At 43.8% G+C, this 14,736-nt stretch overlaps 1 protein-coding gene across 2 annotated transcripts in view; it reads right to left on the bottom strand.

Moving 5' to 3' along the window:
* The window catches only part of ZZEF1 (zinc finger ZZ-type and EF-hand domain containing 1), a 94,969-nt gene that overhangs the window by 40,977 nt on the left and 39,256 nt on the right, over positions 1-14,736 (bottom strand). For both annotated transcript variants that reach the window (XM_019981030.2, XM_070772855.1), the window contains exons 18-27: positions 13,867-13,981; positions 11,238-11,397; positions 9,977-10,098; positions 9,748-9,870; positions 8,690-8,856; positions 8,524-8,605; positions 7,515-7,716; positions 5,724-5,872; positions 3,803-4,043; positions 904-983 (exon numbers count right to left, since the gene is read on the bottom strand). In XM_019981030.2, the coding sequence (XP_019836589.2) occupies positions 904-983; positions 3,803-4,043; positions 5,724-5,872; positions 7,515-7,716; positions 8,524-8,605; positions 8,690-8,856; positions 9,748-9,870; positions 9,977-10,098; positions 11,238-11,397; positions 13,867-13,981 (1,441 nt within the window). The remainder of the gene's footprint in view (positions 1-903; positions 984-3,802; positions 4,044-5,723; positions 5,873-7,514; positions 7,717-8,523; positions 8,606-8,689; positions 8,857-9,747; positions 9,871-9,976; positions 10,099-11,237; positions 11,398-13,866; positions 13,982-14,736) is intronic.

Below are 14,736 nucleotides of genomic sequence, written 5' to 3' on the forward strand. Positions count from 1 at the left end.
AACCCACTCCAATGTCCTGCCTGGAGAATCCCAGGGATGGGGAAGCCTGGTGGTCTGCTGTCTATGGGGTCGCACAGAGTTGGACACAACTGAAGCGACTTAGCAGCAGCAGCAGCATTGATTTTAAGATTGCTTTCTCAATTACTATACAATATTTAATTAAGATGGTTGTAAATATATATAAATAATACTACCTACTCATCTCCACACCTAAGAAATAAAAAGAATTCTCCTTTACTTATCATTTCCATGCACTTGTGTAATTTTACTGCATATTTATGTACATGACAGAGAGATCTGGCTAATGTTTAAGTTTTATTTGAGGAATACCATACCTACGCCTTCTACAGCTTGCTATGTTTTGCTCATCGTCACACTTGTGAGCGCCGTCCATGCTGATAACGGCAGCTCTACTCCGTCTACTCTCACCGTAGTATGGGATGATATGGTAATACAATATCCCTACGAATGGGCGTCTCGCTCTCCCAAGTTCACTGCTGTCACAAAGAATGCCGCAGAATCACTTCTCCAAAATGCAGAAGGCCCTCTCCTTTGAGAAAGGCCTCCTCTCTGCCGAAAACCATCATCAGCTGCCCAGAATCTACCGCAATGCTGCTTCTCCTAGTCTACCAGGTTAGGTTCCACCAAGCAGCCTTTGGGGTACAGAAGAAGGCAAGTAAGGGGGGCTCAACTGACTCCTGTGTACTCTGACAATCTAACTTCACCAAATTATGATTTCAAGGCTCCTAAATTATTTTTTATCCTTTATCCATGTGCATCACTGAACTTTAGTTCTGAAAAACATTCCTAAAGTTATATTCTTGAGAAGAGAGCTACTTACCTTAATTCAAAGATATGGTAGAAAAACTCAAAATATATAAAAATCGCAAAAGAACATCTTACCATCCATATTCGAATCCCATCAGCCAAGGAATACACCTGTGCAAACTCCTCACTCAAGGCTGTCTTGCCCCCGCTGTTTACTGGGGAAAGGAGAGGTTACACTCAGTTAACACAATTCACTACTGCAACATTAAGCCCAAAGTCACTTCCCAATCTCTGCACAGGAAACCTCTTCCCCTGACACTTGCACATTGTCTGTAGTAAGAGAGGACTGGGGGGAAAACCATCAGTAAACTACAAACACCTGTAATGGGTTCCTATGTTACTTGAAACTGTTTTTCAAATGAACAGCATCTGAAATGGATGTACTATTAAGGTAAAATATAAAAAATAGTAAAAGCAAAATAAAAATTATTAACATGATAGAAATTCAGGGTATATATTAAGTGAAAAAGGTTGGTTATGAAACAGTATATACAAAATTATATTATTTAAAAAGAGTATACGGGACTTCCCTGGTGGTGCAGTGGATAAGAATCTGTCTGCAAATCAGGGGACATGGGTTTGATCCCTGATCTGGGAAGGCTCCACATGGTGTGGAGCAACTAAGCCTGAGCCCATGCTCCAGAGCCTGTAAGCCACAACTACTGAGCCCATGTGCTGCAACTACTGAAGACCATGAGCCCTAGACCTGTGGCTCCACAAAAAGAAAAGCCGCAGCAACGAGAAACCCTTGCACCACAACTAAGAGCAGTCCCTAACGGCCACAACTAGAGAAAGCCTGCATGAAGCAATGAAGACCCAGTGCAGACAAATAGAATAAAATAAATAATTTCAAAAATAAAACATAGTAAAAACATGGTATGTACATATACGTATATATATATATAACTAAAAAGCCAGGTAGATACATAGAAAAATGACCATAGAAAAATGTTCTTGAAGTGGTGAAATTACAGTCGATAATTACTTTAAGCTTTTCTGTACTTTGTAAGTTTCTACATAAATAGGTATTATTTTTATAATTAGAAAAAAAATTTTAAGTTTTTTTTTTTTGGTAATGAATCCTATGAAGCCTGTCCCTTCTTTTCATCTTGAAAGCAAAGGAGGGACTTCCCTGGTGGTCCAGTGGCTAGGACTCCAGCCCAGGTTTGAGCCCTGGTTGGGGAACTAGATTCCACACGCTGCAACTAAGATTCGCACGTTGCAACTGAAGATCCTGCATGCTGCAACTAAGACCTGGCACAGCCAAATGAATAAATATTAAAACAAACAAACAGCAAAGGATACTATACGAGAACAGGGTGACACTCTGTTGACCCAAAGTTGATGCAATGAATTTTCTGAATACCTAGAATGTGCCAGGCTCTACTTCAGGTACTGGGAATGCGATGCTGAGAAAAACAAACATGGCCCCTGCCCTCAAACAGCTTAGTCTAGTTGAAAAATTCCCATACATTTCTAACCCAAAAGGGTGACAAGTTTTTAGACAAAGATAAGTTAGCAGACAAGGACCACTCTCAAAGTAGATCAGTCTTGAAGCATCCACAGATAGTCCCTCAGAGGCAGGGACAGAAAGGACTGGGACCAATTGTGCCTCCTTCAAAGCAACTGTGGCAGGTATTCTAGAAACAACTTGTACACAGTGAAATAGTTCTTGTTCCCATACTTGATTTGTGTATCTCAACAGCAGATACGAACATGATTGGAAAAAGAGCTGGGGGACCTCTCCCCCAGCCGGAAACCTTCTGTATCTCAGCTTTTTACTCACAAGGCTTTTATCCTTCCACTGACAGCTTGCACAGGTAACAAAGATTGTCAAGTTCTCTTACTACAATTTGACTATGAAAACATATACTGAATTTTTTTTTCCCAAAACCATGATGACGTCAGTTCACCCCCATCCCATAACAAAGAGAACACTCTTCCGTGTGACAGCTGTTTCCTTAAGTCACTCATGCTTCAGTGTAATTTTATTTATTTGAACAGCTTCTTAAAGGAAATATTAAGGTTTGAGCAAGTAATTGAGATGTTTTAGACCTCCGGAAATAAACTCTGCAATGTGAGACACAAAGAACTAAGCAATAAAGGTAGCAATGCTAATAATATCCTTAGTAATAATACTAATTAGAACAATAATCAATTAACCACTTACTCTAAGGAAGGAAGCATTTGTTTTCTGCTAATTTCACTGGCACCATGGAAGGAACAGACATCCTGCCAAAGTGCTTGGGACAGTCATACCCTGTCTTTACACTGGGTTTGAAATGTTTTTCCCCTGAAAGATTATGAGTAGGGAGAGACTCTCCCTCTTTGTGGTTCCTGTTAAGGCTCTAGTCTGTACTTACTGTAAATACACAGAGAGGGTATCCCTAGGGGACGTGAGGGAAAGAAATGGCAAGGAGCATGCTACTGACAAAGGAAGCTGAGCAGGGAATATGCTACCAAGAAGCTGCAAGTCTAAGATAAGAGTTAATACCTGCATTTTCTTCCTTGGTTAGTACACATTCAATTATCAAAACATCTTTGGTTTTGATTGGAATTTCTTAACATGTTAGAGCTTATCAACTCTAAACTTTACAGATAAGGATACTCAGGTGCAGAAAGGTTATCTGATTAATCTGAAGCTGCACAACTTCTAGTTTGTGAGCTGGAACTACAACCCAAGTTAAGTTTTCTTTCCATTAAACTTCTCAGCAGTCTTCCATGAGAATTCCGGATAAAGATAAATTACCTGTTGATGAGGAAACCCAAGGCTACTTGCTATATATTGCAATCTGCTGACTATAAATTGGTCACGAATCTCTTGATTGGCACAGTAGGAGTGACAAGATGAAGTCTATAGTTGTAGAAGGATGTTTATGCTCCAAAGCATTTTAAAACTTTCACTTAAGAAAAGCTTTCTTAAAACTTAGCAATTGGCCTTCAGATCAAAAATATTCCCTGTAGTATAAGTTACCATATTTTTGCAGCTTCTCATATAAGTCTGGAGTGCGATACACCAGAGCAGCAAAGGTGGCGTTCACAGCTTGATCAATAGTGGAACCAGCAACTATATCTGTCTTTGGGGCCTGTTTTCTACATGCCTGTATGAATCCTTTGAAAAGTTCTGAATATGGCCCACAGAAGTTCTGGGCAGGATCTGACTGTGCAAAGTCAAGAAGAAATTGATGGCAGTGATCATCAGGGATGTTCTTAACCTGGGAAGAACAAAAACAAGAAAAACCATCATGTTTAACATATTCATTAAAAAAATTCAGTTTACTGAACAACTACTAGGCCAAAGCAGAAGTATAAAACACAGTGCATACTCTCAGGAAGTTTCAGTCTATCTGGGGGAGATCAGACAGACACACAGGTTATTAAAAAAAAAAAAAAAAAAGGTAAACATACATAAAACATTAAAAGCATTTAAACTACCACTATCATAAAGCATAGAGATTATCGAGTGCCAAATGCCTAGAAGGGACACCAATGCTGAGAATTCACAGGAGAGAGCTCCTGGCAGGTTAAAGTAATTAAGAAAAGCCTTCTGGAGGGGATGGGCTTTGGTCTGGACCCTGAAGACTGGGCAGGTTTGGCCCTGAGGAACACAACCGTTAGCAGAAGTTAAGAGCCAGTGGGGAGACTGACCTGGCCTGAAGTCTCAGCTGGGGAGTGGTGGGAACTAGAGTCAGATAGGTAAGGTGAAAGGAGACTGTAGAGAGCCTTGACTGTCACACTGAGGAGTTTAGACTTCACCCTGTGGGCAACGGGGAGCCATTAATGGTGCTTGGCAGTGGAATGACAAGATAATGCAGTGATTTAAAAAAAAACAAACAAACTTGGTAGGTACCAACGTAACAATGCAAGTGCGAGATGAGGGCCTGGATAAAGATGGAGACAGAGGAAACGGAAAGAGATATCAAGGAAGAATCCACAGGGCTTGCAGTTGACTGGAAGGAAAGGGGAGAAGAAGGTGAGGATAAAGGTGATGCTAGGTCGCAGTGGCTTATGCCTGGGAGAACAATAATGACAGTAACAGGAGCAAACAGTCCAGGGAGACATCCTGGTTTTACACATCTGAGTTAAAGGGAGTCAGAACACTGAAATGGAAATAACCTAACAGGAAGATAGGCATATGTGACTGGAGCCTGGGAGAAGAACCAGGGCTGGAAACAGATTGTTTAGGTTTTTTCCACACAGATGTGACGACAGAAGAGAGGAGACAAGATAACATCTTTGTGGGTTGCAGGAAAGCAGAGAAAGCCTGAATGAAGCCCACTTTTTATAGAAGAAGGAAGAAGAGAGGTCAATAAAGGAGGCAGGGGGAGTGGAGACATGTAAGAGAAGACAGTGGACTGCCATGGAATACAAGAAGAAAGGGTCTGAAGGAGCAGAGAAGTTAAGAAGAGTCCCTGGATCCAGCCACTAATTACTGAAGAACTGGGGTGGGGGAAAGTGGGAAGAAGGGAGAAAAGTAGTAGAACTGAGAGAGGGGGACAGAGATGAAAAAGACATAGTGGAAAAGCTTGTTTAGTTTATAATATTATAAGCCTAAATAATGTGCTACTGTCCCGTGGAGAACAAATAAGCATAGCATACACCATCTGTTCTTAAGTGTGACTCAGCAGGCACAGGAAATAAACTCAACTCATTTAAACAAGGCCATCAAGAGAGATTTACTGAGCACCTACTATATTACCACTGCAGAGTCTGTCAGTTGATGCTTTTGAACACCCGTTACACTGGCCCCTGTGAGGACCCTAGTTTCTGCCCTCGAGGAGCTAATAGCTTCGTGGGGGGTGATAAGATACATACACAAATGTTTATAATTTAAAGTAACAAACATCAGTAAACATTTCTCATTCCAAATACACAGATAAGCGAAAAGTAAATACCTCCTTATTATCCTGGGGTGGGTGAGTGGGCCAGCTTGCTTCTAATCCCAACTCTGGATGTATTTGGTGCCTGAAGACAGGTTTCCACAAGGGGGAGTTTAGGACTAATGCCATTTTTGCCTGAGGTACTGCCATGTTACTGCCTAACTCTGCAAAGAGAAGAAGGAGGCTTATGAGAGTTCTATTTTTCCCTTAATATACTAAGAATCTTTGAACTGATGAAGGAAAGGCTTAAAAAAAAACAAACACACAAAAAAACCTGGCCACTAAGACTTGCAGGGAATTCCCCACACTTAGCAGAACCTAACTGTGACCCTTCATAAACACACACCCTGGTGAGCTGCAACCATCAGGCAGTCCCCAAATGCTGCCATTCCGTATGACAGGTTCAGGCGAGATCCCTCTGAAATAACTAAGCCATGAAGCAAACCGAAAACAGAATGTGAACCATCTCTTGGGTATAACAGGAGACCACTTAGAAATGCCATGTTCATAATCTGTAAACTTAAACTTGTAAAAGGGCTTCCCTGGTAACTCAGTTGGTAAAGAATCCGCCTGCAATGCAGGAGATCCCAGTTCGATTCCTAGGTTGGGAAGATCCACTGGAGAAGGGATAGGCTACCCACGCCACTATTCTTGGGTTTCCCCTGTGGCTCAGCTGGTAAAGATTCCGTCTGCAATGCAGGAGACCCGGGTTCAGAAGGTCCCCGGGAGAAGGTAAAGGCTCCCTGCTCTAGTATTCTGGCCTGGAGAATTCCATGGACTGCATAGTCCAAGGGGTCACAAAGAGTCTGACATGACTGAGCAACTTCACTTTCACTTTCAAGCTTGTAAAAAGAATAATAGTAATAGAAAAATACCCACCATATATGTGTTTATGAATAAACAAAGAAAAAAAGACTAGGTAGAAATAGATTAAAATGTTAATAATAGCTATGCTTGGGTATTAGGATTAAAAATGGCTTTTCCCCTTAGCCTTTTTCCATTATGCGATTTTTTCCATGATGTTTTACTTTAAAAAGGAGAAAAACTCAAGAAATAATACAGGAAAAAGATTACACTAGAAAGCTTCATTCTACTTGTTTCATTCATTCTTGGATGAATTTAACACATAAGTTGAAGAGTCACTTTAAGGTAAAATCCATGTTCACATACATTCACATAAATAGTCACATAATCACAGAATACAATTAACTTATTCTGAATTTCTCCCTTCTTGTTGGAGGGTATCAAAACTTAACAAAAAAAATGAGGACAGTGCTGCCAAAACCAGCCCCCTCCCTGACTTGTCCTCCATAGACAGGGAAACCACTGTGGCCCTGGTGATGTGCCCCAGTGTCCGAGTCAAGCAACTTGATTAAACTGGTGTCAAGGGGACATTTTACTTTGGTTGGCTCTCAAGGAAACTGATGGAGAAGGCAATGGCACCCCACTCCAGTACTCTTGCCTGGAAAATCCCATGGACAGAGGAGCCTGGTTAGGCTGCACACAACTGAGCGACTTCACTTTCACTTTTCACTTTCATGCATTGGAGAAGGAAATGGCAACCCACTCCAGTGTTCTTGCCTGGAGAATCCCAGGGACAGCGGAGCCTGGTGGGCTGCTGTCTATGGGGTCACACAGAGTCGGTCACGACTGAAGCGACTTAGCAGAAGCAGCAGCAGCAAGGAAACTGAAAGGGAACTTTATCAGTCCCTTTGCTCTGCCTGGAGACAACTTACAGGACGGGGGTACCACTTTGCTCTTCAGTGTGGCTGTAGCAAGGAGGGAAGGGACAGTTCAAGGACTTACGGTGCACAGACTTGAGTGCCATGCACTGGGAAGCAAGGCGTCCCATCAGCCGGGACACCAGGAGCTGTAAATCGAGCCCCCAAGACACAGCGACATCAGGTAGGCCGTAGGCGGTGACGGTGAATTTGTAGCCCCACTCATTGTTGCTGCTGTCAGAGTGGAAGAGAAACTGCAGCCGGGGACCAGCCTTAAAGGTCACTTTCTAGAGACAAACAAAGAAGTCATGTGGTCAAACCAATTAGAGAAGGCAGCATTTCAGTAAGAAGCGTGTTCTTCTTGACTCAAAAAAGTCTAAATTTAAAACTGGCCTATATTCTCACCATTATGTCTTATCACCCCCTCCCAAAGTACTAAAGGAGAAATGAACAACGGAGTAAGGAAACAGAAAATTCACCACTGCACCTTATGAAGAAGCAAAGTTGAAAACTGCTGGTCGGTTTCCTAAATCTCAGATGCCCATCTGCCCACCACCTACTCAGCCAGAGACCATCCTGCCTGCTCCTCTGCTGCCAACCAAGACCGCTGACAGTGAAGCAACACTTAACTTCCCAGCCCCAGAGACCACGTGGCCCTAACTATGAGGGAATCCTAGCTTTCACCACCATGGCTGGGGCCTTCCTGGACCGATCTGCCCTTCTTACTAAGGATAACAATCCGCCATGTACTCTGGACTATGTGATATACACCAGGGGCAGCAAATTGTTCCTATGAAGAACCAGAGAGCAAGTTATTAGACTTTCTGGGTCACAAAGTCTCTGTGTGGTGACTCAACCACGCCCTGCCATGCCAACGCAGCTACAGACGAAACATAAACAAATTGCCATGGCTGTACCCCCAAAACATTAATCACAAAACAGGTGCTGAACTCTGATATCAACACTTCCTTTCACAAAAGTGTAATATAAGTACTTCCCTTCAAAGACCATTATCTCTATTATTCCCTGAGGCTGATAAAAGGAGAACTGTTGAGGAAACAGGCCTCCTATGAGTCTCTGGAAACACCACTCACCTTGGGCCACTTGTCAGTGCCAACTTTTGTGTCATAGCGTGTTTTCCCACCTCTGGCGTCGGTAAATTCCAGATAATCATACCTGTGAAAGCACAACCTCTATCATTTTCCTTCTCTCATTTTTGATCCATTATTGCTTGGGGAGAAAAGAACAGATGAGCTGTACCTTTTTTCAGTTTCACATCTCTCATCAAATTCCACCTCGAAATAGGTTGCCCCTGGGCTGACAAAGACAGACACTTCGTGGCAGTTATTTTCATAGTTGTGGGCAGACTCCTTGGTCCACGTGTGTAACACCACAGGGCGCTCCTGCTGCCAAGTCTCGACATCCAGCTAAGCAGACAAACGAGTCAAGAGGAGGGCTTTTGTCACTCTACATCAATCCGCACACAGGAAGCTGTGTCCTGCATCAGCGCCCCCGATGGCAGCCTTTGACACCCCCACACAAATCACCACACGGGCTAAGGCTACACCTGACGTTCTCATGTATACGCATCGACCAAGATACACTATGCGTTTATTCAGCAGAGTACACATGGGGTTTCTATTGCACTATAGTAACTCCGATTAGCTTTTATTTTTTTAATTATGACTATCTGTGAGAACTATTTCTTAGAAACCAGTACTAGTGTGAATTTCCAGTGGTTTAAAGACTTGACACCCCTATTTGGGACGTTGGCAAACCCGAGCCTATCCTGTCTTCTCCCTCCTTTTTTCAGTCTTTGCTTTTTTTTCTTTAAAATGGGCTTTTAAATATATGTCCTTTGAATTCCCCAGAGCTGTGAGATCCAAAGAAGACACTGAAAAAGCTTTGAGTCCTGTCAGATTGAGTAAGGGAGAAAATGCTTTTAAATAACAAACCCTCTAATTTGCCTTTCAACAACAGATTTTCCCTTCTGGATTTCAATCTGGTTAATCATTTATATGGTTTTTATATAACATCATGTGCTACACAATGATGAAAATAATCTATGTACAGCTTCCTCGGTGTCTCTTGTTTAATGTTGACCATGCCAAATCAACCCAGACTGGCAATTATCCTTGTTGGCAAAACCAACACTGATAAAGTTGATAAACACTGAAAAAATACTGGTAAGACAGAGGGAGCTCTTCTAGAGGCAACTTATTTGTGTAGACCTGTACTGAGTGGTATGTCTCATGACACATGGGCACAGTGCCCCTGAGAGAGGCTATAAGGCACGTTCAAACGCCAGCTCAAGGTACCTTGTTCACTCCTCCCTCGGGGTCACTGCAGAGCTCCTTCAGCAGCTCTGTCAGGGCACTGAACTCTCTCAAGAGTGTGCAGTGTGAAATGTCCAATGTGCAGAAGTCCAGCAGAAAGATGACCTGAAGGAAGATGAATGAAGCACTCAGCGTCCACCTCAGAGTCAGCCAGGGATGCAGATGACCAAGCCCCTCCCGCCTCTTACAAACAGTTGCCGCTCTGTCTTACCAGCTGGCGAGCTGCCATCGAAAACACCGAGTTACATAATTTTTCTACTATGGTTTTCCCGCTATACTGTGACAAAAGGGATTCCAAAATCACTCTCACGTGTGCCAGAAACTGCCCCACATCTGCCAAAACATAAGGAGAAGAGTTAATAGTTTCTATGGTAGAAACATCACTTGCTTGGTCACCATCAAGGACAAAGCTGGAGAGGGTCACAGGAGCTGTGGAGGAACTTCATCAGAAAGACCATGAGATCATCAGTGAAAGTGAAAGTCACTCAGTCGTGTCTGACTCTTTGCAATCCCATGGCCTATAGTCCACGGAATTCTCTAGGCCAGAATACTGGAGTGGGTAGCCTTTTCCTACTCCAGGGGATCTTCCCAACCCAGGGATCAAATCCAGGTCTCCTGCATTGCAAGCGGATTCTTTACCAGCCGAGCCACCAGGGAAGTCCATGAGGCCATCAAGTGTCCTACAAGTGTTTTCCTCTGGGAGGGAAAACCACTGTGAACCTCAGTAGAAGTTTACTCTTAAAAGTGAGGGATTTTTTTTTTTGTCTTTGCTACTTTTCAGTGGGGTGGAGGTGTGATTTTTATAAATGAAAGTACACGGCTGACCAAGCCAGCTGTTGGTCTGCCTTTCCCTCTGTTTACAAAGGGCCCGTCTCCAGGTACACCATTCGACAGGCCAAACTTGAAGAGTCAGGACTCAATACTGTAAGCATTTTTGACACAGCTCTGAGATCAGGTTTGATGGAACTGATTTTTCCATAAATTCCCAGAACTTGTTGGGTTTCCTATGATTTTCTGGGGATTTATGGGACATGAATCTGAAAATTTTCAGTATCAGCAAGGATCACAGAAATGCTCACATATACCTTAGATTTTGAAAGTTCGAGACTTCCTTTTTTGGATAATTTGATTGAAAGAGGGAAGACAGACTGTACGAAGAGGATGGTACAGCACTCATCTCAGAGTCTGTGTGACTGCAGAGGCAATGTTTAGGCTGTGAAATGACTCAGCCCTTCAATAAACACATTTGGGCACACTACCACATTCAGAAAGGAAACTCAGAGCAAAAAGACATGCTACAGAATTCTATTTTAAGGAAAAAAAACAACAACCCGAAGACAGATCTGATTTGTAACAACGAAACGAAAACCATATACACTCTACAATATGCATGAAGTACTAAGATGACAGCACACACACACAGCCAAACCCAAACACCTGTCTGTTTTCATGGATTCTGTACTGACACTTACATCTGTCAGTGAGGTCGGCGGCAAGATCCTTGGCTCCAGAGTCAGTGCTCTTCAGCTGCAGGTAGCACCAGGAGAGCAGGCTCCCTTGGACAGACCAGAACAGGGAGGAGAGCACAGAGCCCACCTCCCTTTGAGCTCCATCAACCATCAACAGCTCACACTGCACAAGAGGAGACAAATGGAGAGCGTTTACAAGGTCACTTGCAGAACACAGCCAGGGCGTTCTCTAAGAGAGCAGCTGTCAGAAGTGAAGAGATTTAGGCAAGTGGGGAATAGTTATGAGAGAGCTTTCAACCCCAAAGTGACTGAGAAAGATGGTAGTATGAAAACTCCTCTCTTGTCCTCTGGCTTTTCAGAACCTTTACAGATGGTTTCGACTCTGTGGGCCATCCCCTGCTGCCCCTTAGGAGCCCTGCACCCTAGTTATCTACCCTTCTCTCTCTCTCTCTGTTTCTCTGTCTCTCCTCCTCTCTCTCATCTTCAAAAATTCCTTTTTTCTCTGGCTCCTTCCTCTGAGCCTTCAATCAAATCTCTGGCATTTTAGATGGTCATGGACACATTGCTATATTTAAAACAAATAACCAACAAGGACCTACTATATATAGCACATGGAACTCTGCTCATGTTATGTGGCAGCCTGGATGAGAGGGGAGTCTAGGGGAGAATGGACACATGCATATGTGTGGCTGAGTCCTTTTGCTGTTCGTGTGAAACTATTCCCAGGTGGTGCTAGTGGTAAAGAACCTGCCTGCCAATGCAGGACACATGTGAGACATGGGTTTGATCTCTGGGTCAGGAAGATCCCCTGGAGGAGAAAATGGCAACCCACTCCAGTATTGTTGCCTGGAAAATCCCACGGACAGAGGAGCCTGGTGGGCTACAGTCCGTATGGTCACAAAGAGTCGGACACGACTACAGTGACTTAGCACACGTGAAACTATTACAACACTGTCAATCGGCTATACACCACTGCAAACTAAAACAAAACACCCATTTTACAAAACAATTCTTTATCCCCCTATGGCTCTCTAACCACCATCTTAATTCTCCAGTTTCTCTGGAGAATCACCTAACCTCTAGAGATAAATTCTTATATCTACAAAGCATAAAATTTCCATGTAAATGCCCCAAACTGGAAACAACCCAACTATCCCTCCAAAATAAAGTGGATAAATAAATTGTAGTAGATGCGTAAGAGGAATATTGTGAACCAGTGAAGGGTGGGGGAGGAGGGCGAACTGTAGCACACACATCAACATGGATGACTCTCAAAAACGCTGAGTGAAGAAAAGCTCGTCCCAGAAGACTGCACACCATATGATTCCATTAAAGCCCAAACCAGGCGGAACAGGCCTGCTATGTAGGCATAACTGGAAACGAAAACAAGGGTGTGATGACTATAAACTTCAAAATGGTGGTTCCCTCTGGTGAGGAAGAAGGAAGGGGAGCCATGGAAGAGCACAGCGGGTAAGAACGGACTTCAAAAATACTGGGAACATTCTGGTTCTTAAAATAGCCATTTCTTTAAATTGCCCATCAACACACATTTTTTGGTACATGTATTGCATTTGAAAGAGTTGCTCACACCTGCTGCCCTTGCCTTTCCCCTCTCTGTCATTCTACCTTTTCGGGCCCCACCACTCTCTGATACCATTCTTCAAAGGCATTGGTCACTGCCCAGAGAAAGCCTCCCCCTTTGATCTAAGTCCTGAGGGCTCTGCCGACTACGGTCCTTCTTAAACTCCCTCCTCGCTCTGCTTCTATCCCTCCTGAATTTCTTCCTGCCAGGCCTTCTTACTCTCCCGGCCACCCTATCTACGCAGATGCCTACAGGTGATGAGAGGACACCGACATTCACGGCTTCAACCAGCACTGGTTGGTTAATGATGGCAAATCTCCATTCCCAGCACTGACTCAGCTTAAGTATTCAACCAGACTTTGTCACATGAAGTCCTGCCAGACCAGAAACCCAACATGCTCAAAGTCTAGCTGTTATCACTCTCCTCTTCAAATTCCGGCTCCTCCCCATCTTGTCACCGGTTACACATGCTGTTCTAGCAAGAACACCCCTCCCTCTCTGCCTGGTCAGACGCTACTAGTGGGCTCATGAGGAGCTCCAGTACCACCTCCTCCAAAAAGCCTTTCTCAAGCTTTCCCCCTTCATGTTGAAAAAAAAGGAAAAAAGTATTTTAAAAATCATTAGCACAGAAAAGAGATCATCCTTTCAGATTTGATCAGCCTGAAGATTTGCAAAGTAATCATAAATTTTAAAAACAGTTGTAAGTGATTTCCCACAGAATTCACAGCACAAATACATGACTCAGTGCTGGGTTCACTGACTGACACCAGGGCATCGGTAAGTACCCATTCCTCTTCTTCAAAGGCAGTCTTCATGGGCACGTTCGGGTCTTTACTGCTGGCCGACTACCACGAGGCAGGGAAGCGTCCCCTCACTTGTTCGGGGCAAAACGTCCCCTTACTTGACGTGGAGCAAAGGCAGGCAGGGAAGCTCTGTGCTCAAAGGCATGGAGTTACAGTCACACCAAAAACGAGGGCTAAAGCGGAAGGAGCCATGACTGCTCCTCCCTGTCTCCTAAAGAAGCCAAGGAAATGGAGCAGCACTGGTTACCTCTCGAGCGGCAACAGACAGCAGGGTGTTCATGACCGCTAGCACTTCGCTGATGTCCATGTCAGCCAGGTCGCCTTTCTCAGGTAATAGCAGAAGGCCGCCAGGATCCTTATCACTGGAAGGACACAAAGCAGTCATGACACCTCGTGTCAGGAAGGGGATTTTCATGCTTTCTACCTCAAAAGAGAACCCAGCAAGTTTTCAGTGTCAGTTCTATGGCATGTGAGGGGTTTGAGTCAGAAAAGGTCAGGGTTCCAGTGGGGTCTGTGCCACTGTCCATCCATAAGTCCTTATGTAAGCACAGGCCCATAAATCTTCGAGTCTTTAGAAAAGATGCCAGGGAATAAACATGATGAATAAATCACCTTGGCTACCAACAGGAAATACACCTAATTTCATGACTGCTAATTTGACAATCCAGGCTAAATATTCCCTGCATCTTCAAAGGCTCTTCACATGAGCCTCAGGTCCTTTCATCATTCTTGATACTTGATTCTGAAGACATCTTATAGACTTCTCTAAGCCTGGTGTCCATACAAGGCACAGTCTACCTGCAGACAGCTCAGGCTTTAATCCCCTCCCTCCTTCAAGACTTTATACCTCCAATAATGCAACCTACAGGCCCATAAGCTTCTCTGGTAGTCAGAGCAGGTGGCAGTCTCCACGTCACCGCTCCCAGCACATTGTTTGCTGAACTACCGCTCCGTGCCCCTGCAGTTGGGCTTTCACGTAGTTGGGTTTTTAGCCCAAACCCTTGCGGTTTCTATTTTTGTCTTCACAAATTACGTAGAAACTGAAGTGTTCAAGGAGACTCCCAGTGAGCTCCACTCTAAATCGTCTTACAGTGACTGGGGCTGGAGCCAGCTCTTG

Source organism: Bos indicus, chromosome 19 (genome assembly GCF_029378745.1).
Source record: "Bos indicus isolate NIAB-ARS_2022 breed Sahiwal x Tharparkar chromosome 19, NIAB-ARS_B.indTharparkar_mat_pri_1.0, whole genome shotgun sequence".
NCBI lineage: Eukaryota > Metazoa > Chordata > Mammalia > Artiodactyla > Bovidae > Bos > Bos indicus.